This window comes from Silurus meridionalis, chromosome 4, assembly GCF_014805685.1.
Source record: "Silurus meridionalis isolate SWU-2019-XX chromosome 4, ASM1480568v1, whole genome shotgun sequence".
NCBI classification, from domain to species: Eukaryota; Metazoa; Chordata; class Actinopteri; order Siluriformes; family Siluridae; genus Silurus; species Silurus meridionalis.
The window spans coordinates 15624563-15650618 of NC_060887.1; the positions used below are offsets into that span (position 1 = coordinate 15624563).

The window sequence follows — 26056 nt, forward strand, 5'->3', positions numbered from 1 at the left end:
TGACTTCCAGATCTCATACACCTTCTAAATACTTCCCCAGAAAGTCTATTCTGGGAGAAGTAACCACTTTTTATTTATAAACGAGGAGGAACTCACATTTTATTTATCAAGCCAAAAGCTTATAATTCAACAAGCAGAAAGTTTAACAATGAGAATTTTTTCTTATCTCAAAAAAGCAGGAACAGAGCCTCTGCATTAAAAACACTAATCACTGAGTGTCACATGGAAATGTATAGGAATGTATTACATGTTCTCATGAAATATACGCCATTCAGCCAGTGAACAATCTTAAGTCTCTTCATGAACACAATAAAAACGTTTATTTCCAAAAAGCGGTACTCACCACCTGTTTCCACATTCCCAATAGCTAATTCCGAACTGCTAGACAAGGTTTTTGCAAAAGACTATCCCAGGAAAACCATCACAAGCAATAATGGACCAGCAATTCCATCATAAACCATCATATCAAAAGGCCATTCTCAGAAATGTTAATCAAACTAGCATGTGTTTAGGAGGTGGAAGGAACCCTGAAAAGAACCTAAACACACACAAGGTTGAAAAAAACATGTGAAACTTTACAGAGATTTGGGACAAATACGTGTAGCAGAGAAACATCCTGCAAGAGCTACACATATCAGCATATCTGGATTAGAACCTGTAACCTTCTGATCAAAACAAATCTTTATCTAGTGACTTTTTATTTTGGATGCATGCTTGGTTGATTATGTACAAATCCCAGACCAAATTAAAAGTGTATATGTGGATTTATTTATTTTTTTGTTGCGATAATTTACATTCCAAAATTATTCATTGGTTATAAAATTTTATATCATTTTAAAGCTCTAATTTCAACCTTGTCTGAGTTGAGTGGCAGCACACACATGCATGCACACACAAAGAACGGGAATACTGTTTTATAAACAGTATTCCCGCGATATCCTCTCCAGATTCACCATCGCCAGGATAAAGCTCTTAATGAAGACAAATGATCAAACCATCTTTGAATGGACAGATGTAGCTTATATTTCTGATTATGCCAACAGCACAAAAGCAATATTATTGAGGCTGTTGTTTTTATTCCTTTCGCACGTTAAATGTTTTAGTCAAACAAAAACAATTACCTACCATAAGAATGAGTAGGAGTCTAAAACGTCTGGAATACATTTTGTAATGTTCTACAATAGAATATTTTCAATAAAATTTACATTTAAATTACTTTAAAAGATTGGATAAAATTACTTTATATAAAAAAACACTGCTCTGGTCTGCTTGTGATACAAAGTAATGAGAGTGTGTAGTGTAAATATAAATCTATTGGAAAAATAAACTGTTTACTCCCCATGTCCAAAATTACTCTGGGATTAGGAATATGCGAGAGCACGGAATCCGGGGAAAGTCCAGCGATTAGCCAGAACCAAATCAAATTAAAAAAAAACAAAAAACAAATGTGTGTACATACAAATAAATTAATTTTGGGCAACTGCTGGTAAGATGAATAAATATATATTTTTAAACATACAAATAAATAAACAAATAGGAGCAACAGAAAACCCCAGTCTCATCCTGTTCCAGGTTTCACTATGCATCTGAGGCTTGGGATAAACCATTAAGATCTACAGGTGCTTTTTTATACAATAAAATATCACATCTCACCAAAACAACACCTCACTTCATTTCACCCCGACTAAAGCTCAGATTTCCTGCTGACAGTGCACATTTTTTATGAAAACTTACATTTCCTGAACTTTCCTCAGACTAAGTCATGAAGATGAAATAAAAGCTCTCCTGGTCATGTTTGTGTCAGAACTTTACACCCTGAGCTGACAGTTGTGTGTTTGTTAGCTCAGTAAGAGGGAAATGCCCGAGTCAGTGTTTTATTTTCACAGCTGAAGAGGCATCGTGAAATTCTGGGAAAACTCAAGGGACATTCCAGCATTGTATTTTTCTCTCTCTGACAGACACACACACACACACACACACACACACACACACACACACACACACACACACACCTCTTTTCAGAATTAGAGTCAATAAATATAAAAGGGAATGCGTGTTGAATACAGCAGCAATTATAATCCGAAAGAGGAAAACTTGAATAGAAGACGTTAAAAGTGCCCCAGATGCACACGTAAAAGAAATGACATGCTTTAGTGTCTAGAGCAAATAAAACCTTAACACCTCACAGCTCTATACATGACCAACATTTTTTGTTTTTAAATGCTGACTAGCTAACAACCATCTCAACATTATTAATTTCTATATATTACCGTAATTTCCGGACTATAAAGCGCACCCACTGAATTTTACAAATATTTATATTTTTAACATAAATAAGCCGCACCTGTCTATAATGAACTTTACACAGGATTTAACGAAAGACACGTTACACACGGTGTAACATGTGAAATATGTTGCGCTTCCTTTAGGAGCATAGCGGTATTTTAGGAATAGTGTGCCACTGCATTCCCCCGGTATTACTGCATGTGTGGAGACCGAGGATTATGTCCTTATTTTTTTTTTGATGCTCATTTCTAAGTTTCTTTGACTAACCCATAACGCTGTTGCCAAGAAAAATAAAAAAGCACGAGTTTTGTAAACCTGTCTGTGCTTATATGATTTCTGTTGTAACTGAGTTAATGAGCTCTCCCATCACCCAGACTCAACGTGTTACAACAGCTTGTATCTAAACAGTAGCCAAACAAGTAAGTCATTGTTCACTGTCTTCCTCCTTCCTTTCACAACTATTTCTCTCAGGAGTTTATCTTTTGGCATCGTCGTGCGTTTAAAAAAAACGTTTTTTCTCCCGATGCCGTGCAGCTCAGAACACAGGTGAGGTGCGTTTTTTCGTTTCCGTTCGGATATTTCATTGGTCTAATGTTATGGGGTTCAGTTTTTTGGCTTGAAGTTTGTAAAACCGGGAAAAACCCAGGAAAAATTCATAAATAAGCCGCTTCGTTGTTTATGCCGCGGGGTTCAAAACGTGGGAAAAAAGTAGCGGCTTATAGTCTGAAAAATACGGTAACTATAATTCTGACATAATTCATACTAACTGGGATTCTGAATGCTTATAACCCATACTCTTTTCTGAATTCATTTTTACCTTTCACAATCCTTTCTTTCTATCTTAAATTCCTAAATGATTATTACAATATCCTATCAATTTTTCTTTCAAATTTCTGAAGGAATCTTAAAATACTAAACTAATTATTTATATTGTTGAGTTAAAACTCAGACTAGCCCAATAATCCAAGTTATTACCTGAACACTGTCCTGACATCTCTATTTTGATTTATTATCTCAAAAGTCTAACCTTCTACTTCAACATATTGGCTCACTCTATAAAAACATGCGCTTCATCCCTGCACTGTTTGGATTGGGATTGGAAGTGTGGGGTTGTGGTTGGAAGAACGCTGCTCTAAGTGAAGCTAAACCACAGTGTGGACATGTCGGAGCTCCATCTCTATTAATAGCACTAAAGAGCCTCAAGGTTCTTCATCTCTCCCCTAACATCACCACCAGAACACACTCAGCACTCTGCACTGAGAGACTGCCTACAGGCTTGACGCTTTGAATCAGGTGACCTGCCTCCAGGTTTCACCTCAGAGACGAGTTAAACGTGTTAATGCGAAAGCGTTTAGCCTGAGTATACGCCGTCACTCTCTGATGGAGGTCTGACTCGACTTCATGGAGGATGTTAGGGAGTGAATGTGCAGAGACATAGGCGTAAAGCAAAAATCAATCTTGAGAATAGGTTTAGAAACAAGAGCTGTGTGTGTGTGTGTGTGTGTGTGTGTGTGTGTGTGTGTGTGTGTGTGTGTGTGTGTGTGCGCATGCGCTCACGTCCTGGAGCAGCTACTCACCAGCACTCTGTTCTCCACTTTATCACCTTTGACCTCCAGTTTGACTTTCTTCTTAAGAACCAGCTTGATTTTTCTCCCCACTGCATCCCGAACACTCTCTGAAACACGACCAGAAAAATTATAAGAACGGTTTCAGTTACAAACAAAAGGATTTGCAGTGTGATCAGTTTTCTGAAGCTCAGTATCAGTTTAATGTAAAGTTCACAATTTCCAGTTGGTATATCAGCATTTAGTATTGCTAACCGCTATGACCATCTCCCATTTCCTCATCATGCTGTACAGCCATAGCCTTACAGAAAATCTCAAACATGAGAATTAGAATAAGAGGAAGAAAAGTAAAACCTAAGGAGACTCTCATTTATATTTATATATATATATATATATATATATATATATATATATATATGTATACACACACACACACACACACACACACACAGACTCACACACACAGAGAGAGAGAGAGAGAGAGAGAGAGAGAGAGAGAGAGTAATCATAATGGTCATAATCATAATAAATTATAAAAATAATGGAAACAAAAAGCAAAAACAGCAGGAATGAATAATATATTTTAGAAAATAGAGAATGAATAGAATGGAAAGAGAAGAATGAGGATATTAAGATGTTAAAATTAAAAAAAGCGGGTTAAGGAATGAATTATGATTAATAAGAAGGAAAGGAAGAAACATGAGAATGAAGAAAGAAATATTTTTTTGCTGTCTTTTTTTTGGTGTGTCTCAAAAAAAAAAAAAAAAAAACAGATTCTATATCCATCCATCCATCCATCTTCTCTTTTCATTCTGGATCTCAGTTTGATTCTCCACACCTCTAATGCAAGAAAACTGGGTCACGTCTGCTGTCATGCTTCAGAGCTGATTTAACCTCATTAAAGCAGTATTGGTTTAAAGAAGCTGCAGCCTCAAGCATGTTAGGTGTGTGTGTGTGTGTGTGTGTGTGTGTGTGTGTGTGTGTGTACACACAGATAACCTGGGCAGAGCATTCCAAAACAATCTAGCTACAAGCCATGATCAACAATTATGACATCAATCAACATTTTAATCCTGATATTGCTGCATTAAAAATGGGGTGTGTCTTACTTTAAGTTTAATTAAAATATTAATCATGTGACATCATTGATAGCTTTCTTTTGCCCCCCACTTTTTTTAACTCAACACAGAGTACAAAGAAACAAACACAATACTGTAATGTGATCATGTTTCTGATTGGCTGAGGTGACTGCATTATGCTCCACCCATTTTGACCCAAAGATTCCTGTCAGTCAACAAAGCCAGTATGTGGACACAGACAGACACACAGACACACACACACACACACACACACACACACACACACAGAGAGAGAGAGAGAGACAGTATCACAGCCCTCTGTATAGGGAGAACAATAATGCTCTGTCCTCATCTGCTCGTGTTTGTCCACTGAAACAATTCGTTCACTTTCTCTTACACGTTAAACTGAAGACACACACACACACACACACACACACACACACACACACACACACTCACCCTGAAAACATTCTAGCTTGCTTCAGAACACTTTATATGCAGAGTCAATATTTATCACAAACACTGTTAGGAAATAAAGTGAAGATGCACATGACAGCCTCATATCAAAACATCATAATAATGACAACATTTCCTATATTAATAACAATAATACCAATCATCATCATCATCATCATCAATCATCACCATCATCATATATTCTTTACTCATTCTGCTGCTTATTATTTTCATGTATCCTCTAAATATGAATATAGCCATAATATCTCTCTCTCTCTCTCTCTCTCTCACACACACACACACACACACACACACACACACATTAATTACTTTGTATATATACACTGTGTGTGTGTGTGTGTGTGTGTGTGTGTGTGTGTGTGTGTGTGTGTGTAAGAGAAGTTGTCCTCACCGAGCAGCTCTCTCGGTACATTGCTCGCCTCCTCACTCATCCTCACTGCCAGATTATCCACACACACACACTACATACACTACACACACATACAACACACACATTCCACACACACAGTGCAGGTCCAGAGGAGGAGAGTAGTCATCAACACTGCTGCTGCTGGAATAAAGCCTTAATCAGGGGCGGGGGCGCGCACACACTGCGCGCCACCGTTAAGCGCTCCTCTCCTCACGGCACCGCACTCTCCGCTCAGATCGGGAAGACATCATTTTCAACCTTCATCCTAATCATACTTCTTCTTATTCTTACTATTCTTATTATTATTATTTCTTTCTCCCGGTGATCTGCTGAATCTCCGTCACTGAACCCTCCGGAGAGAGAAGGACCTACCGGAAGCGCTTGAAACGCCCCGAGCCCAGACTCCGCCCCCTACTTCCGCTTTATTTACATATCAGATTGAAATATTGGGAGAAAAATGTAAAAACGGCGACAGCTGCTGGAGGAACGCAGAAACACACACACACACACACACACACACACGCACTCGCACACACACATACACACATATACGCACTCGTACACACACACACACACACACACACACACACATATATATATATATATATATATATATATATATATATATATATATATATATATATATATATATATATATATAAAGGATAACATGAGACAAGGAAAAACAGTAACACAGTAGCGCCGACCAGTATAGTATAGAAGGTTGTGCAAAATGGATTATCCATATACAAATTAAAAACAAATATTGTACATGTAAATACATTTGGTTGCATGTAAACTTTTGATTCAACTAAAGTGTGCAAACAGCAGTTTTGTGCAAACTGTTTTTTTTGTTGTTGTTGTTAATTGTGTATCTGCATCAGTCAGTTCCTTCATGTTGAGGAGTCTAATGGCTTGTGGAAAGACACATCTCTAGGTTACGTATGTGACCCCAGTTCCCTGAGGGAGTGAGACACTGCGTTGCAACACTTTTGGAATGTGTCTGTGTTGTCCATGCTCTGAATCACATGTGTAATCTGTTTAATTGAATGCACGCCATCACCATCACAAACAGGTGATGTCACAACCAGGAAGCTATAAAAAGCACATGGAGTGAAGCCAGGGCTACAGTGACACTCCAGAGGACCAAGCCTTAGAGGCTGCCATACTCCGGGTCGAGTGTGCTCTGACCCTTAACAGAGCAGGCCACCAGAGGACTCATAGGAGTATGCAATAGCATCGATAATCCACCTGCTCAATATCTGCTTGTTCACAGAGAGGCTTCTCCTCTGAGGGCTGTAGCAGATGAGCAGTTGTTCCGACTTCCTCCATGGACTCGTCCTGCATGGTATGGAGGACATGATATGCTGAAAAGGTGGGAGATTTTAAGGGGGAACGGAGCCAAACCTTTGGCTAACTGTTCTTAATGGATTTCCAGCACTGAACCAACTGAGCAGTTAACTGGATCCAATCGGTGCTGCTCGCACCACACATTGAACAGGCACCATCTCTTGCCATACAACCTTGCCGAATTTCTCCCAAATCCACTTCACCGCATGGGGATGGAGCCGCCATTCCCCAGGTCTTAACCACTGTCTCGACAGGGTGTCTGCTGCTTTGTTCAGGCGGCCTGCAATGTACACTGAGAGCAGCTTCCCTTGGGCCTACAGAAGGATCTGACATGCCAGACTGTACAGGGATCGTGGGCGCCGACCCCCCTGATGGTTGATGTATGAAATGTTGTTTGGACGGATCAACACATGGTGATCTACGAGGTCCAGAATAAAATGCTTTAATGCTAGGAGCACAGCCAGCATCTCTAGGAAATTGATGTGCCACAGTAGATGGGGGCCCTTCCCATAGACTTTGGGTGGAGCGGCCACTCATAAATGCTCCCCACCCCGTAAGGGATCCATCATAAGCATTACATCATAAGCAGACTGGGAACTCACAAGACGGGGCCCTGAGATAGGAACCTATTATCTCTTCAAACATCTAAGCCACGTAGGGCTCCCCACGTGACCTTGATAGTATGGAGGGGCTTGCTCTTCCGTTAGAACCCTCAGGTCCTGAGCCACCACTGAAGGGGTCTCATGTGCAGGAGGCCAGGTGGAATCACGTTGAACGCTGCTGACATTAACCCGAGCAGTTCCTGGAACTGCTTGACAGTGAGTGCTTGATCCAGCTTGGCGACTGCATGAGTCACAACCCCCATGAGCTCCTCGACCTTGGACTCGCAACCGCCGGTGATGCCGCGCCTTTCCTTGGACAGATTGCACGCGTGATTTAGAGTGTGGACAACGTGGAAGCATTCCCAAATCGTTGCGACGTAGCTCGAGTTCCTGAAGGGGGACTGTTACACAGTCTGGATGTGAGGGCCCGGATGCTTCTGTACCTCTTTCCAGTTAGGAAAGGTTATCAAACAAACTGTTAATTTTGCATACAGAGAAACTCTAATTAATTCCATAAAAGCTCACAAAAAGTTTGATAAATCTATTCAAAGTTGTGTACTAGTATAGGAAAAAAACAACAACCCCATACCATCGTCATTGATTCACAAATAATAAAAAACTTAGGAATAAAACAGAAACAAAAGTTGAATGAATAAAAATTAAACATACTGTGGTACAAAAATAGCCAATGTAAAGAGAGTAGAGTATGGTGCAGTTGATTTAGTCAAGGAGGGTACAGTAAAATACAGCAAAGCACATAATTGTTGAGTACAGTAGAGTAAAATACCGCATATTAAAGTAGATGAGAGTGCATTACAGAAAAGTAAAGTATAGTGCATTTGAGTAGAGTACGGTATAGAATAGTATTTATAGCATAATACAGTACAGTGCAATGTGGTACAGTCAAGTAGAGTGCAGTACAGTCTAGTAGATCACAGTAGAGCACAATGCAGTGAAGTACAGTACAGTAAAGTAGAATAGAGTACAGTAAAGTAAAACAGAGTACAGTACCATATAGTACAGTAGCATAGAGTACAGTAGAGTAACATAAAGTAGAGTACAGTAAAATTGAGAACAGTAGAATAGTATGAAAATGATAAATAAATGAAATCAATGAAATTGATAAAGCTTGGTGATTAAAAGGAATCATTACACTGAAGATGAATTAATAAAGAACAAAGTTAGGTGGAATGAATCGGTGTCCGTAGGGTCGCCGGGGCCATAAATTCTGGACAGGGCATCGTCTTTCCCATTCTTCGAACCTTGACAGTTACCTGTATGTTGGGATAAACCGGCTCCTGTGCCTGTGGAGGGATCCACCGCCACTATAAATGGGAGCTGGGGATCCGGGTGGCGTAGAAGAGGGGTGGTACTGAACCTCCTTTTAAGCTCAAGTAAGGCTTTCTTGGACTCCTGGTTCCACCCAATGGTTTTGGTTTTTCGCCTCAGGAGTGAAGTGAGCGGGGCGGTGACCAAGCTGAAGTTACAGATGAACCGTTGAAAGAAATTGGACAACCCTAGGAAGCATAGGAGCTCCTTTGTAAAACCTGGGCGAGGCCAGTCCAGAACTGCCTTAACCTTTCACTGGTCCCTGGTTCCCTGGGGGTCTTTGTATCCCCAAAGAACTGATGTCGTACCCCAGGAATTGTACCTTGGACTGGTGGAACTCACACTTCTCCAGCTTTTAGTAGAGGCGGTGCTCCCGTAATCGTCCTAGGACCTGGGTGACATGACTTCGATGTTCCATTAGGTCTCGGGAGTAGATGAGGATGTCATTGATGTAGAACGATGATGAACCAAAGGAGGAACGGTCGGAACACCTCATTCATAAACATCTGGAATACTGCTGGAGAAATGGACAGTCCATACGGCATTACTCGATACTCATAGTGCCCTGAGGGGGTGATACACTGTAAAAAATTATGTGTTGAGTTTACCTAAAATATATATGCACCATTTTTGCATAATACTTCTTAAGTTAATTCAAATTTTGTAGGTTTTAAGTAAAAACTAGCAAGAAAATATTTGTGCCATAAACTCAAATGTTTGAGTTTACTCAACTTTAATATTTAAAAAAATATTTAAGACCAATAATATTTGACAATTAATTACAAGTTGTGTCAATTTAAACGTTAAGCTTCTATGTACAAACCCGATTCCAAAAAAGTTGGGACACTGTACAAATTGTGAATAAAAACAGAATGCAATGATGTGGAAGTTTCAAATTTCAATATTTTATTCAGAATATAACATAGATGACATCAAATGTTTAAACTAAAATGTATCATTTTAAGGTAAAAATAAGTTGATTTTAAATTCATGGCATCAACACATCTCAAAAAAGTTGGGACAAAGCCATGTTTACTACTGTGTGCAGCATCCACTCTTCTATTTTTAACAGTCTGTAACCATCTGGGAACTGAGGAGACAAGCTGCTCAAGTTTATGTATAGGAATCTTGTCCCATTCTTGTCTAATACAGGCTTCTAGTTGCTCAACTGTCTTAGGTCTTCTTTGTCACATCTTCCTCTTTATGATGTGCCAAATGTTTTCTATGGGTGAAAGATCTGGACTGCAGGCTGGCCATTTCAGTTCGCGGATCCTTCTTCTACGCAGCCATGATGTTGTAATTGATGTGGTCTGGCACTGTTATGTTGGAAAATGCAAGGACTTCCCTGAAGAGACGACGTCTGGATGGGAGCATATGTTGTTCTAGAATTTTTATATACCTTCCAGCAATAATGGTGCCTTTCCAGATGTGTAAGCTGCCCATGCCACACGCACCCATGCAACCCCATACCATCAGAGATGCAGGCTTCTGAACTGAGTGATTGTGTTCATCAACAATGTTTTCTGGAAGTATTCCTGAGCCCATGTTGTGATTTCCATTACAGTAGCATTCCTGAATGTGATCCAGTGCCGTCTAAGGGCCCGAAGATCACCTGCATCCAGTATGGTTTTTTCGCTTGGCCCTTATGCACAGAGATTGCTCCAGATTCTCTGAATCTTTGGATGATATTATGCACTGTAGATGATGATAACTTCAAACTCTTTTTCCATTTTTTTCTTTGTGTGTATATATATACTTGTCTGTTATCTGCATAAAATTAAAGAAAAACATATACACCATTCTGTGTGCTGTGTGATTCTTCCCTAATCAGAAAAGGCACCACGGGCATCGCAAATCGCATGGAAAACCTCTCCAAAAAGGTTTTGTTTGGTCATAATAAAAATCTAAAATTATATTTGTTTAATTTTTTCAGCTGATTTCACCAAAATATCAGATTTTATACATGGATTGTCCAGAAGAGTACCATCCCTTCTAAATGTCATTGGCAGATTTTAGACTCAGCTCAGTGCCATAAGGAAACTCTGGAATTGCAAAATGTGATGGCTATTGCTCTGTTCTTTGGCCCTGGCTCTCTGGAGAAGAAAGCAGCACTGCAACATCCGATGAGCCAAATGATGAAGATGCAGTTGACAAAGCATTTAAACTTTGAGGGTTAACACTCTCTAAGCTGTCAGTTGTTAAATTTAACTCAAACACTTGCTCAACTTGCACTACTTTGATAGTTCCTTTATTTTGAAGTGCATCTGTTGAGGTTAAAGAAAATAACACTCCAAAATCATAGTCTTTGTAATGTAGAGTAAAGCTTTCTTGTATTTTAAATGTGTCTCTAACAATTGACACCAACTCTCAATTACTGAAGGCAGCTGAAGCTTGTGAATGAAATGCTCATCAAGGATCACCCGTAATTGTGCCAACTGAGCCATCTCCTTTTTAAAAAAGAAAGACAGATTAACTATTAATTAATAGAACAGACACGTATTTGAATTAAGCCATGTTCTCAGTGTTTACTAAAAGTCTGCAATGTTTAGTAAAAAGATAAATACATTTATAATGACCAATTAAATACTTCCTCTAAAGTGCTTACCTAGAATTGTATAGAAATGAAAAGTTTTAAAGTAACCATACACTTTCCCTTAACCACGTATGTGGCTAATAGCACATCACCACTCAGGTCCTGCTGAAGAAGTACTTGAATATGACCAGGGGCATCCAGATCAAAAGACCTAAAGTGCTCATTGTACCAGGATTTGCGTGTTTTTACTATAAACTCAACTGTGTTTTTCACAACCATCATATGGTGTATTTGTATAAAATCAGGGAGTCCGCCAGTGGAACCATAAGGCAGAACCATACCTACACGGTATTTTGTTCCATAAGAGGATACAGTGTTTGCCAACAGAACTGATGCTTCATTTGGGAATTTGCTACAAACTGCTTCCTGTACAGCATTATGTGGCAAATCCAGCTGAAAATTGGACACGTGACCCAGAAAGAGCCGGATTCAAAGACTCAAAATCATGGGAATGAAAAGCCAAGAACTAATGTTTTGCTGCAAGGAACAGCAAGATGTTTCTAAGGATTTGGTGTGCTGTTCAACATGTTTAAAAAACTGTGCTTTGCCTCGAAGCACATGGTCCACAAAGCCACCAAAGGACCAAAAGCCTCTATCAGTTCTGAATAATGCTCCAAGAAATTATGCTTGGGGAGCAATTTCTGCGTTGAAAAAACACCAACCAATTTGTGTTTGTGCTCAGATATTTTGATGTCAAGGTAAGAAATGGACTCCTGTGAAAGAACTGGTGCAACTATCAATTCTAAAATTTCTTTAAGGTCCATAAGAATTAACCACACAGGTTCGTCAACTGGAATTTTTTGACCTATAAGAAATGGAAGAAATCTGAGCAGGGCCTAGTTTTCATGAGCATTTCCCCCAATACTCTTTTGAGTACCAAATGACAGAAGTACTGACTTTGGACTGTTAATCTTGTATGTCCATTTAAATGAAAACTGTTGGATGGCAACATTTATTTCACTCACTGTCGTTCCTTTTTGATGAAAACATCCAAGCATAAGGCCAGTTCTATAAGAACAATCCCTTCCAGCACATCGTGCAGAAGATCTGGTGAATATCCAGATAGAAAATGAAAAAGTTTTTCTGTCAAGGGACATCAAAACCAAATGAATGTTCGTTCCTGTAGTACAGACTGAATATGCAGCTCGAATAACCCAAGATAATTTAAAATGGGATCTTGTACAACTGAATATCCATGCTGTTTGATGTCTTCTGTTTTGTAAAGCAGTGCCAAATAAATGGATGACAACTCAGAGCGGCGTGGTGTGGGTACATTTCCGAACACACAGTAAACTGCAGTAATTTTATGTTTCTTTCGTGACTTTACAACTGAGTCCTATCACTGGGGCGTCGACATTCTCAACAGCATAGATCAGAACAGTTCATGCTTGAACTGAGCCGATAAACAGTTTTCTCTGTTGAGGTGGTGAACCATTTTCTTATATCCATTGTTAAAGATTTTTCTTAAAAACAGTGTTTTGGTAAATGTTTAAGACAAACTTTAGAATAACGATTTCACTGACCATTTAGCCTACTGATTTACGTTACTGACATCGTGGCAGCATGTATGTAATTGGCTTACTATGTTAGCACTGCATTATGGGTTAGTAACTTTTTTTTTAACTAATACTCTTCATTCTTTAACCAGTATTCATGGTAAAATAAAATCAATTTGTAAAACATTTTTTAAAAATTATTAAGTAGTTATTATTTTGAGAAGTTAGAGGGCACAGTGATTCAAGTGGCTGGGCCACACCCCCCCAGGTCCCGCTCGTGGCACCGACACTGATGTTCAGAGGTCTGAAAGCTTTGAGAACTTTTCTTCTCATTCATTAAATGAGACAGAACATTAAGAATAGAAACATACTGAAAACTCTGATTTTCTTTAGCAGATAGAATAAACTCAACAGGTTCCACAATGTTGAAGTTGTCTTTGCAATACTCTTTCTTCTTGTAAGAAGACCTAAAAAGCCCATCTGGTCCAAGAGATGCGCTTAATGGGCTTGCTTAAAAGGTCCTTTACCAAGTCTTTGATTACTGAAGTGTCAAGAACACACGTTTGTGTGTTTTTCCAATAAGATCTCAAGATCTCAACTGATCCCTCTGTGGAAATAGACCAAGTACTCTACCAACTGTTCAATGCACCTCTCTAATACATGAAAAGGGCATTCCAATTTCAGCAGAAAAAAGAACCAATTTTCCCCCAAGAAACTGACACACATTCGGCGACAAACTCCTAGAGTTTCTTCCCCGATCAGAAAAGGCAGCACTGAGGGTAATTGGAACCAACTCCAACACAATCTGTGGAGTAAAGACTCCCTGACGTTCCTACTTGGAAAAATATTTTTTTCTTTCAATAACTTACTGCAAAACTTACTCCATTACAAATTATAAGGTAGCTAATTCCAGTATGAATTGAATAAAATGCAGCGGACATGGCGTTAGCTGCGCTTGAACCCACAATCTTCTGATTAGTAGCTTATCACCATAACTACTGAGCTACCACTCCACACCTGAGCAAGCAGTCACTGTACCTAATGAACCAACATGGTTTACTTTCCATCGTTCAACGCCATAATATTCTGTCTGGACTGCGGCTAATTGGAACCAATTTCACCACAATGTGTGGTGTAAAGACTTCCTGATAATTCTACATGTGTGATAAGTAGGTACCTTACTGCAATTCTTACTCCATTACAAGTTAAAAGTGACCAATTCCAGTATGACTTGAGTAAAATGTAGAGAACATGGCAGTACCAGTGTTTGAACCCCTATCCTGCTGATTAGTAAGCAAACACCTTAACCACTAATATAACCCACCAACCCTGAGGTAACAGTCACAGTACCTAATGAACCAACATGGCTTCCTTTCCATACTTCAACACCATGCAATTCTGTCTGGACTGCAGCTAATTGGAACCAACTTCACCACAACCAGTGGTGTTTAGACTTCTGGATAATCCTATTTTATGAAAAGTATTGATACCTTACTGCAAAACTTATCTAATTACAAGTCACCAATTCCAGTATGACTTGAGTATAATGCAGAATACATGGCGATAACATGGTTTGAACCCACTGACCCCTGATCAGTAACCAAACACCTTAATCAACAAGCTACCCCTCCACCCCTATGCAAATAGTCACTGTACCTAATGAACTAACATGGCTTCCTTTCCATGCTTCAACACCATGTAATTCTGTCTGGACTGCAGCTAATTGAAGCCAACCTTACCACAACCTGTGGTGTAAAGACTTCCGGATAATCCTATTTTATGAAAAGTATTGATACTTTTCTGCAAATCTTATTCCATTAAGTTGATTCACCAAGTCCAGTATGCCTTGAATTAAATGTTGAGTATGTGTCAACATTGGGGTCTGAACCAACGACTTCCTAAACACTTACCCAACATCATAACTCTTTAAATGTAGGCCAAACAAGTATTTGGAGAAAAAAAAAAGAGACAACGAAAAAGCAATATTTTAAACAGGTCTCTTTAACAAATAGATGTGCAGTTTATCAGAAAGCAGACAAACCATTTCAAAACAGAAATAAAAAGTTTACCTTGATGATGGCCTAATGAACCAACATGGCTTCTTTCCATACTTCAAAACAATGTAACTCATTAAATGTAGGCCAAACAAGTATTTGAAGAAAGAAATAAAGCAATCTTTTAAACAGGTCTATATAATTTGTGTGTGTACTGTGATGTATTTACCCTGTGTCTATTGTGATGTATATATGCTGTGTGTGTATTGTGATGTGTGTGTTTGTATGTATGTGGGTGTCTGATTTGTGTGTGTGATATTTGTGTGATGTATGTAGTCCAGGCCAAGTCACAACCGCACAGCTTAATGGACAACATCCATCAGAACACAGAACCCACCTGGCTCCGACTGTCACGACACCAAGGCCCAGACCAACACATGGGTAGGGGAGACAGCGAAACACCACCGTGCCCTAATCTCAGCTCACCTGCTGTGGTGGATTTTATACAATTAGGTTTGGATAAGATGGATGGAGGGATGCAGGTGATTTGTTAAACAAAACTATCAAACGGCGAGCAGGATTGTTTAATGTGGGAGTCAGCTCCAGGAGCAGAGCTAGATTTAATTCAATCTATTGTTGGGGTGGAGTCTGATTTAAAAGATTGCAGAATATTTCCCAGGTAAGAGAAAGGAGTTAAGTACAGGAGGTCAAAGACTTCAAACTGCAGATGGATGACTCTAGGAAGTCGTTCAAGAGAAACTTCAACAGTGTGTATTGTGATGCATGTATGCTGTGTGTGTGTGTGTGTGTGTGTGTGTGTGTGTGTGTGTGAGATACATGTGTGTATTGTCATGTGTGTGTGGGTATATTATGTATGCATGCTGTGTGTGTTGCATGGTGTGTTGCATGTGGGTATATTGTTATGTATGTATGCTGTGTGTATTGTGATGCGTGTGGGTATATTGTGATGTATGTGTATGTATGTGGGTGTCTACTGTGATATTTGTGTGATGTATGTAGTCCAGGCCAAGTCACAACCGCATAGCCTCATGATAGACAATGTCCATCAGAACACAGAACAAAGGCCCAGACCAACACATGGGTAGGGGAGACAGCGAAACCACACCACCGTGCCCTAATCTCAGCTCACCTGCTGTGGTGGATTTTATACAATTAGGCTTGGATAAGATGGATGGAGGGATGCAGTTGATTTGTTAAACAAAACTATCAAACAGTGAGCAGGATTGTTTAAGGTGGGATTCAGCTCCAGCTCCAGGAGCAGAGCTAGATTTAATTAAATCTATTGTTGGGGTGGAGTCTGACTTAAAAGATTGCAGAATATTTCCCAGGGAAGAGGAAGGAGTTCAAAGACTTCAAACTGCAGATGGATGACTCTAGGAAGCGGTTCAAGAGTAACTTCGACAGTGTGAGGGCGAAGTCGGTATTTTACACACGAACAGATGAGTTCCGGCACGGCACCGCCTTCTGCTCACTGGCACACCATTCAGAACAACCTGCGGGAGATGTGGGCGCTGTTTAAAGTTAAAAAAGTTAATAGAAATTAAACATCCCCTTGAGTATTACAAACAAATTTCACAGACACTTACCCTCTCGGTTTCATCTCCTGCTGCACAGCTGGCTACAACTTTTGTTGTTCCAGCTCAGCAGTTACCTGTGCAAATTCAAAATAAACTGGTAACACTTCCCCACATAAACGAAAAACCTTTTAAAACAATAAACTGTCCGTTCATATGAGTTCAACAAATGTTACACATTTTGGGGTACAACATGCTTAATATTGCTTTGAAAGGATTTGGAGTCAAATAACATTTAAAAATTGAGTTCAATCTTTAAATACCTTGCTTCTCCATGGCCAGTCAGAATCTCTGTAGTTATCAGTAATCTCTTCCCCAGGACTTATATCCCTTAGTGCAAATAAGCAGAGATGGGGCTTTCCATCCACTCTTTATTTTGCTGTTGGGGTTCACATCATCATTGACAAGTCTCCCTAAAGAGCCATCTTCTCTGTCAGCATCAGCCCTGAAACAGCAACAATGCTAACTACATTTATAATCAAAATTCAAATTGAAGGTTTTTCACATACAGAACCAAACACAGTGTAGTGAGGTGGTTGGCTGGTGTCAAAGTTTAAAAAAAAAAAAAAAAAAAAAGGACATGTTTACAAAACCTAAAAACTGTATGCAAAGTATACACAGTTTTTAGGTTTTTAAATATGTATTTTTTTTTCTTTTTACTTTGTATGACACCAGCCAACCATCTCACTATGCTGTGTTTTGTTATGTCATACAGGTTAATAGAAGACATTTGCAAAAAGCTCAAATGTACAAATCATTTCTTAAATAATTATACACACATTACTGCTTTGCTCCAGATCTTTAAATTTCAAAAACATTTTCTGAGTGGAGCCTACACACACTTTCAAAATCAGGCCACAGCACAGTTATGACAAGTGTCTCTGTTTTGATTGATCCGTTACCCACATATTTTCATGACTATTTTTAGAAATACATTGCAACACATTATATTCAACAGATATATTTTGCAATAATACAAATCAGGAGAATTTGCACAAAACAGAAAATATTGTGATTCAGTAACCATTTGTCCTTCTAACATATTTTAAATGTACCATTTGGATAAAAAAGTCTTACCTATAAAAAAAAGATTGGCAGACTTTTCCTAACTATTGCTTTCTCTGTGTTACATTCCCACCTTGGCTAGACCTAGGGGAGTGTGGGAACAATAACTATTTAGATGTTACAGGTTGTTTGGACAAAAAGCAGGACCAGAGTTTAAAGTAGTTATTGTTTTAATGGTCAAGTGCAGTAAGGTAACCAACAATTTCAAAGAGTGTTTCACAAGTCAAGAAGACTAGACTCACACTGGCAAAAGAACATGAACAGTGCCAAAGAAATGAACATAGGAAAAAGGTCTACTCTAGGCTGTATTGTGGAAGCTTAACCTAACTAACAAACAGCAACAGACTAGCTGACTACTCTAGGCTATGCTACCAGAAAACAGTGGGTGGCACCTGCCCGCTACCTAGGGTGTCAAAACCTACGTGGTGGAATGTAGGTGAGCACACATTCTTACCTGTTCTTCAACCAGCTAGCAACCAGCTAGCAATTCTTCTTCCATTCCCCCTCACTGGGGACTCCAGGAGCTGCTCCTCTGGTCGGGCTCTTGCTCATCATTGGTCCTTTTTTTCCAGGCCTCCATTTCAATTACCAGGTGGCTCCACCTATAGACAGTAAAGAGCTGAAGACAGAGCCCACACAGGGGGGGGGGAGAGCAGTAGGGAAAAAAAAAAAAAAAGCAGACGCGTAACACTGATTAAAACATTTAAAATTCCCATGTAATATTTATTTTTTAAAGATATGACAAACATAAATAAAGGTGCAAACTACTTCGTGGTGAAAATCCACGTCGCACAAATAAAAAAATATGATATAATACCGTTAAAATAACAGTGAAATACTGTTGTTGCTCGACCACTAACCTGAAGTGAACAAGTCTTCCCACAATGCACTGCAAAAACTGCAATCTACTGATATTTCATGAAAACAGCAATTTGCTGTTAAATTGCTATGTAAATTTACAGAAATTTTATACAGTGTAGTTACAAATCATGACAAATGTTTTAACATCAAAAACAGCTTTTTCCTGGCCATTTTATACCAGTGACACAAAAATGAAGAAAAAATCATATACCTGAAGAGGTCTGCTGGAATCACCAAGGAGCTGCAATCAAAAACAGAATCAAAGATACTGAACATCACATAAAATAAACTTGATCTAATTTCTATTAATTAACACAGGATACTTAAAAGGTGATCAGTTTTTACTAATTGACCAAAACATAAGCACTGACATTTGAGCCTTGAGAACATTCAAATTTTGAAATTACCTCAAATGTCTCAGTCGCAAGTATCAGTGATCTGAAAAAGGCAGAAAAAAAAGACAAAAAAATTCAATTACGTTTAATATTTGACAATCTTCGAATGGTGTTTCTGTTTGCTTGTGTGTGTGTGTTTGCTTGTGCGTTTATTCATTCATAAATGAAGCAGAGAGCGGACATTTTTGTGCAATTTTGATATACCGTATATTTAATTTTGAAGAAAAAGATATTAGAGGTGTAAAACTATACACATCTGCACATTCTAAATCAGTCAAAGAACAAACAGGCACGAGCACAGTTTGACCTCCAAACCTTCCAGACATTGTTTTGACAATTGTTTTTGTTTAAAAAAAAAATGTATTCGGTGCACGCGTGCTTTTACACGCGGGGAAAATAGTAGAAAATAAACCCATTTTTTTTGGGAAACCGCTTACCACAAAAAGGAACAAATATTTGCATGAAGAATAATTTTAATAGGTTATTTGATGCATTTTACCACAAAATAAAGATAATTTAAATTTACATGGGGCTATAACTCGTAAGATAGCTAGCATATGCTGTAGCTAACACCTGATCTGTTCTGAAGCAAATCCAGAATTTTAACTAAAAATCCTAAATAACGGAATTTTATGTAATTGTGCTGATTTTTTTCAACGAATCGCACGGCAAGCAAAGATCATACAAGTTAATATAAATTTCACCGAAAGACTTACTGCACACAAAATAAGAATTTAAGGTAAAAGTCAATAAATAACAAACATTTAGAACTTTATCAAACTTAACTGAACTTAACTTAAATGAACTTAAATAATAATGCCAAAATTATAATAATACTACTTTGCATTACAAGCGCCACTAAAACTGTTCATTAATAGAAACACGTCTGTACTCACCAGAAAAAAGATTCTGTCTGAAGATCTCTGTGCCTCCGTGAGGATGGAAGACATTGATTCAGCTAATCAATGAACGCTCTGATAATCATGCCTTAAATCCAGCTAATCCTCATGACGTCTTACTGATTCTCACATATTTTTCTAACAACTTTATTCCTCATCTGAACACAGACTGACAGGAGGTGTGCAATAAACACAACACCAAAAAAACACTGTTCTATTTTTTATTTCTATGTATAAAGTGATTAAAGTGAACACTTCTGTATTTCACTATTTTCCACACACGGTCCATTAAAGTCCCAATAGAGGTGAAATCCATAGACATATGACACAGACGCCTCATTGGACGCTTTGGTCAGTTGCTGTGATACGCCAATGCTGCTGCAATCTTGGTCCAGGCGAGAGTTCCCTGTAAACAAATACAACTACACAACATATATAACAACATAACTATAATAGAGTGATAAAAACAATAAATGTACAAACAATTAGTGATAATAGATGATTTAGAGATATTATATAGCCTTTAATTTATTATTATACTCATGTATTATTGAACAATTATTTACTTTTCTTTTTGTCTGTATTCTATTGTAATTGACAGTACATACTATTAGCATTTTATTTAATATTACATTATAAAGCATTATTATTATTATTATTATTATTATTATTATTATTATTAATGTTATTACTATTATTATTAATGAACAATTTGCAATTAGCAATATATTAGTTATTTATATAGTTATACTACTGTACATTATTTTTATTCCATTTTACTTAATACGGGAATACAATCTCAAAGATTTGAGAAAGAAAATTTTTATCTTGGCTACAACGAGGATGGAAATCACAACCTTGTGGGGACCTGCTAATCGGTAAAGCAACACCTTAACCCAATGAGCTAAGACTTCTGATTTGTGTGAGTAGTTAATAAGCCTAATGAACCAACATGGCTTCTTTGCCATACTTCAATACCATGTAACTCATATTTAAAGAAGGCCAAACAAGTCTTTCACAAAAGACAAATAAATAAAGCAATATTTTGAACAGGTCTCTGTAATTAACAAACACATTTACAGTTTAATGTCACAAAGTAGACAAACTGTTCAAGTGAAAGAAAATGTTATGCTGGCTATGTCAGGGCTTGAAACTACAACCTTGTGGGGACCTGCTAATCTGTAAATCAACACTTTAACCCACTGAGCTACCACTTCTGAGTGCTGGAAATCTTACTTCAACACCATGTAACTCATATTAAAAGTAGACCGAACAAGTCTTTCACAAAAGAAAAATAAATAAAGCAAAATTTTTAACAGGTCTCTGTAAATAACAAACTAATTTACAGTTTGATGTCACAAAGTAGACAAACTATTAGATTTCAAAAAAGAAAGAAAAATTTTACGCTGGCTATACCAGGGCTTGAACCCACAATCTTGTTAGGGTTTGCTAATCTGTAAACCAAAAACTTAACCGAATGAGCTAACTCTTCTGACTTATGCATGCAGTCAATAAGCCTAATGAACCAACATGGCTTCTTTGCAATACTTCAACACCATTTAACTCATTAAAAGAAGGCCAAACGATTCTTTCAAAAAAGACAAAGAAAAAAGCAATCTTTTAAACAGGTCTTTTTAATTATCAAATAGATTTACAGTTTAATGTCACAAAGTAGACAAACAATTAGATTTAAAAAAAGTTTTACTTTGTCTGTGTCAGGGATTGAACCCACAACCTTGTGGGGACCTGCTGATAGATAAACCAATGCCTTAACACATTTAGCTATTCTCTCCCATTTGTACAAGCAGTCAATAAGCCTAATGTACCAACATGGCTTCTTTTCCATACTTCACTACCATGTAACTCATTAAAAGAAGGCCAAACAAGTCTTTCAAAAAGGACAATAAAAAAGAGCAATCTTTTTAACAGGTCTTTTTAATTATCAAATAGATTTACAGTTTAATGTCACAAAGAAGACAAAATATTAGATAAAAAAAATTATTGTTTACCTTGTCTGTGTCAGGGCTTGAACCCACAACCTTGTGGGGAACTGCTGATAGATAAACCAATGCCTTAACACTTTGAGCTATTCTCTCTTGCTTGTGCAAGCAGTCAATAAGCCTAATGAACCAACATGGCTTCTTTTCCATACTTCACTACCATGTAACTAATATTAAAAGAAGAGAAAACCATTCTTTCAAAAATGACAAAGAAAAAAGCAATCTTTTACACAAGTCTTTTTAATTATCAAATAGATTTACAGTTTAATGTCACAAAGTAGACAAACTATTAGATTTAAAAAAAAAAAAAAAGAAGAAGTTTTACCTTGTCTGTGTCAGGGATTGAACCCACAACCTTGTGGGGAACTGCTGATAGACAAACCAACGCCTTAACACATTTAGCTATTCTGTCCTGTTTGTGCAAGCAGTCAATAAGCCTAATATACCAACATGGCTTCTTTTCCATACTTCACTACCATGTAACTCATATTAAAAGAAGAGAAAACCAATCTTTCAAAAATGGACAATAAAAAAAGAAATATTTTAAACAGGTCTTTTTAATTATCAAATAGATTCACAATTTAATGTCACAAAGTAGACAAACTATTAGATAAAAAAAATAAATAAATAAAAGTTTCACCTTGTCTGTGTCAGGGCTTGAACCCACAACCTTGTGGGGACCTGCTGATAGATAAAACAATGCCTTAACACATTGAGCTATTCTGTCCTGTTTGCACAACCAGTCAATAAGCCTAATATACCAACATGGCTTCTTTTCCATACTTCCTACCATGTAACTCATATTAAAAGAAGAGAAAACAACTCTTTCAAAAAGGACAATAAAAAAGAGCAATCTTTTAAACAGGTCTTTTTAATTATAAAATAGATTTACAATTTAATGTCACAAAGTAAAGAAACTATTAGATTAAAAAAAAAAAATTTTCTTTACCTTGTCTGTGTCAGGGCTTGAACCCACAACCTTTTGGGGACCTGCTGATAGATAAACCAATGCCTTAACACATTGAGCTATTCTCTCCTTGCGTGTGCAAGCAGTCAATAAGCCTAATGAACCAACATGGCTTCTTTTCCATACTTCACTACCATGTAACTCATTAAAAGAAGGCCAAACCAGTCGTTCAAAAAGGACAATAAAATAAAGCAATCTTTTTAACAGGTCTTTATAATTATCAAATCGATTTACAGTTTAATGTCACAAAGTAGACAAACAATTAGATAAAAATAAATAAATAAATTTGACCTTGTCTGTGCCGGGGCTTGAACCCACAGCCTTGTGAAGACCTGCTGATAAATAAACCAATGCCTTAAAACCTTGAGCTGTTCTGTCTTGCTTGTGCAAGCAGTCAATAAGCCTAATAAACCAACATGGCTTCTTTTCCATACTTCACTACAATGTAACTCATATTAAAAGAAGAGAAAACCATTCTTTCAAAAAGGACAATAAAAAAAGAAATCTTTTAAACAGGTCTTTTTAATTATCAAATAGATTTACAATTTAATGTCACAAAGTAGACAAACAATTAGATAAAAATAAATAAATAAATTTTACCTTGTCTGTGTCGGGGCTTGAACCCACAACCTTGTGGGGACCTGCTGATAGATAAACCAATGCCTTAACACATTGAGCTATTCTCTCTCGCTTGTGCAAGCAGTCAATAAGCCTAATGAACCAACATGGCTTCTTTTCCATACTTCACTACCATGTAACTCATTAAAAGAAGGCCAAACCAGTCTTTCAAAAAGGACAATAAAATAAAGCAATCTTTTAAACAGGTCTTTTTAATTATCAAATAGATTTACAGTTTAATGTCACAAAGTAGACAAACAATTAGATAAAAATAAATAAATAAATTTGACCTTGTCTGTGCCGGGGCTTGAACCCACAGCCTTGTGAAGACCTGCTGATAAATAAACCAATGCCTTAAAACCTTGAGCTGTTCTGTCTTGCTTGTGCAAGCAGTCAATAAGCCTAATAAACCAACATGGCTTCTTTTCCATACTTCACTACCATGTAACTCATTAAAAGAAGAGAAACCATTCTTTCAAAAGGACAATAAAAAAGAAATCTTTTAAACAGGTCTTTTTAATTATCAAATAGATTTACAATTTAATGTCACAAAGTAGACAAACAATTAGATAAAAATAAATAAATAAATTTTACCCTGTCTGTGTCGGGGCTTGAACCCACAAACTTGTGGAGACGTGCTGATAGAAAACCAATGCCTTAACACATTGAGCTACTCTCTCTCGCTCGTGCAAGCAGTCAATAAGCCTAATGAACCAACATGGCTTCTTTTCCATACTTCACTACCATGTAACTCATTAAACGAAGGCCAAACAAGTCTTTCAAAAAGGACAATAAAATAAAGCAATCTTTTAAACAGGTATTTTTAATTATCAAATAGATTTACAGTTTAATGTCACAAAGTAGACAAATAATTAGATAAAAATAAATAAATAAATTTTATCTTGTCTCTGTCGGGGATTGAACCCACAACCTTGTTGGGACCAGCTGATAGATAACCCAATGCCTTAACACATTCAGCTATTCTCTCCCATTTGTGCAAGCAGTCAATAAGCCTAATGAACCAACATGGCTTCTTTTCCATACTTCGGTACTATGTAACTCATTAAAATAAGGCCAAACAAGTCTTTCAAAAAGAACAATAAAAAAAAAGCAATCTTTTAAACATGTATTTTTAATTATCAAATAGATTTACAGTTTAATGTCACAAAGTAGACAAACTATTAGAATAAAAAAAAATAATAACAGTTTTACCTTGTCTGTGTCAGGGCTTGAGCCCACAAACTTGTGGGGACCTGCTGATAGACAAACCAATGCCTTAACACATTGAGCTATTCTCTCCCATTTGTACAAGCAGTCAATAAGCCTAATGTACCAACATGGCTTATTTTCCATACTTCACTACCATGTAACTCATTAAAAGAAGGCCAAACAAGTCTTTCAAAAAAGACAAAGAAAAAAGCAATCTTTTTAACAGGTCTTTTTAATTATCAAATAGATTTACAGTCTTTCAGATAATTTAATAGTATATTAAATTTAATAAATCTATAATTCAATAAATCTATTTGATAATTAAAAAGACCTGTTAAAAAGATTGCTTTTTTCTTTGTCTTTTTTGAAAGACTTGTAAATCTGTATCTAAAAGCAATCTTTTAAACAGGTCTCTTTAATTAACAAATAGATTTACAGTTTAATTTCACAAAAGTAATCAAACTATTAAATTTCAAAAGAGAAATAAAACTTTTATCTTGGCTATACTGAGGGGTGACCCCACAACCTTGTGGGGACCTGTTAGTCAGTTAATCACCAGCTTAACCCACTGAGCTACCACTTCTGACATTTACAAGCAGTCAATAAGCCTAATAAACCAATATGGCTTCTTTTCCATACTTCAACACCATGTAACTCATATTACAAGCAGGCTGAACAAGTATTTAAAAAAAGACAAAGAAATAAAGCAATCTTTTGAACAGGTCTCTTTAATTAACAAATAGATTTACAGTTTAATGTCATAAAGTACACAAACAATTACATTTCTAAAGAGAAATTTTCCTCCAAGGCTCACATCTTTTTCTTCTTTGCCTCCTTCCATGTTTTCAATTCTTTTTAGCCATTCTCGAGGTACAGCGTTTTTGATTACATCATATTTATTTTCTATTTCTTGTCTGCCAAAATCCTCCTTTGCTCCTCCATTATGTCCACAATGTATTGTGTTGGTAAAAACCCCTCTTTGAATTCATATAAAACATCTCTTACTTTCATAATACCCACATCCCTCCATTTCATGAAGAATATCTCTTTCCCCTGATTTAAAATGCCATTGTTTAAGAATAAAGACTGATTTAAAATGCCATTGTTTAAGAATAAAGACTGATTTAAAATGCCATTGTTTAAGAATAAAGACTGATTTAAAATGTTCTCACTTCCTTGTTGATTAAAATGTACATGAGTTAAAAATTTACCCCAGGCCCTCAACAGTTCTTTATAAAAGTCTGGCAACCTCTCAGTCATCCAATTC

The 26056-nt window shown here is 37.2% G+C and overlaps 1 protein-coding gene and 1 long non-coding RNA gene across 6 annotated transcripts in view; both read right to left on the minus strand.

Moving 5' to 3' along the window:
- Positions 1-6202, minus strand: part of LOC124384181 (F-actin-uncapping protein LRRC16A-like) — a 49827-nt gene extending 43625 nt beyond the window's left edge. For all 5 annotated transcript variants that reach the window (XM_046846829.1, XM_046846830.1, XM_046846828.1 and 2 more), the window contains exons 1-2: positions 5799-6202; positions 3864-3961 (exon numbers count right to left, since the gene is read on the minus strand). In XM_046846829.1, the coding sequence (XP_046702785.1) occupies positions 3864-3961; positions 5799-5838 (138 nt within the window). In that variant the 5' untranslated portion in view covers positions 5839-6202. The remainder of the gene's footprint in view (positions 1-3863; positions 3962-5798) is intronic.
- A 10232-nt stretch (positions 6203-16434) lies between these two features.
- On the minus strand, positions 16435-17331 carry LOC124384996. Its single transcript, XR_006925661.1, has 3 exons — positions 17039-17331; positions 16788-16852; positions 16435-16694 (listed from the first exon to the last, which is right to left on the minus strand). It is a non-coding gene; the product is annotated as an uncharacterized LOC124384996 (long non-coding RNA).
- Positions 17332-26056: the final 8725 nt, after the last annotated feature.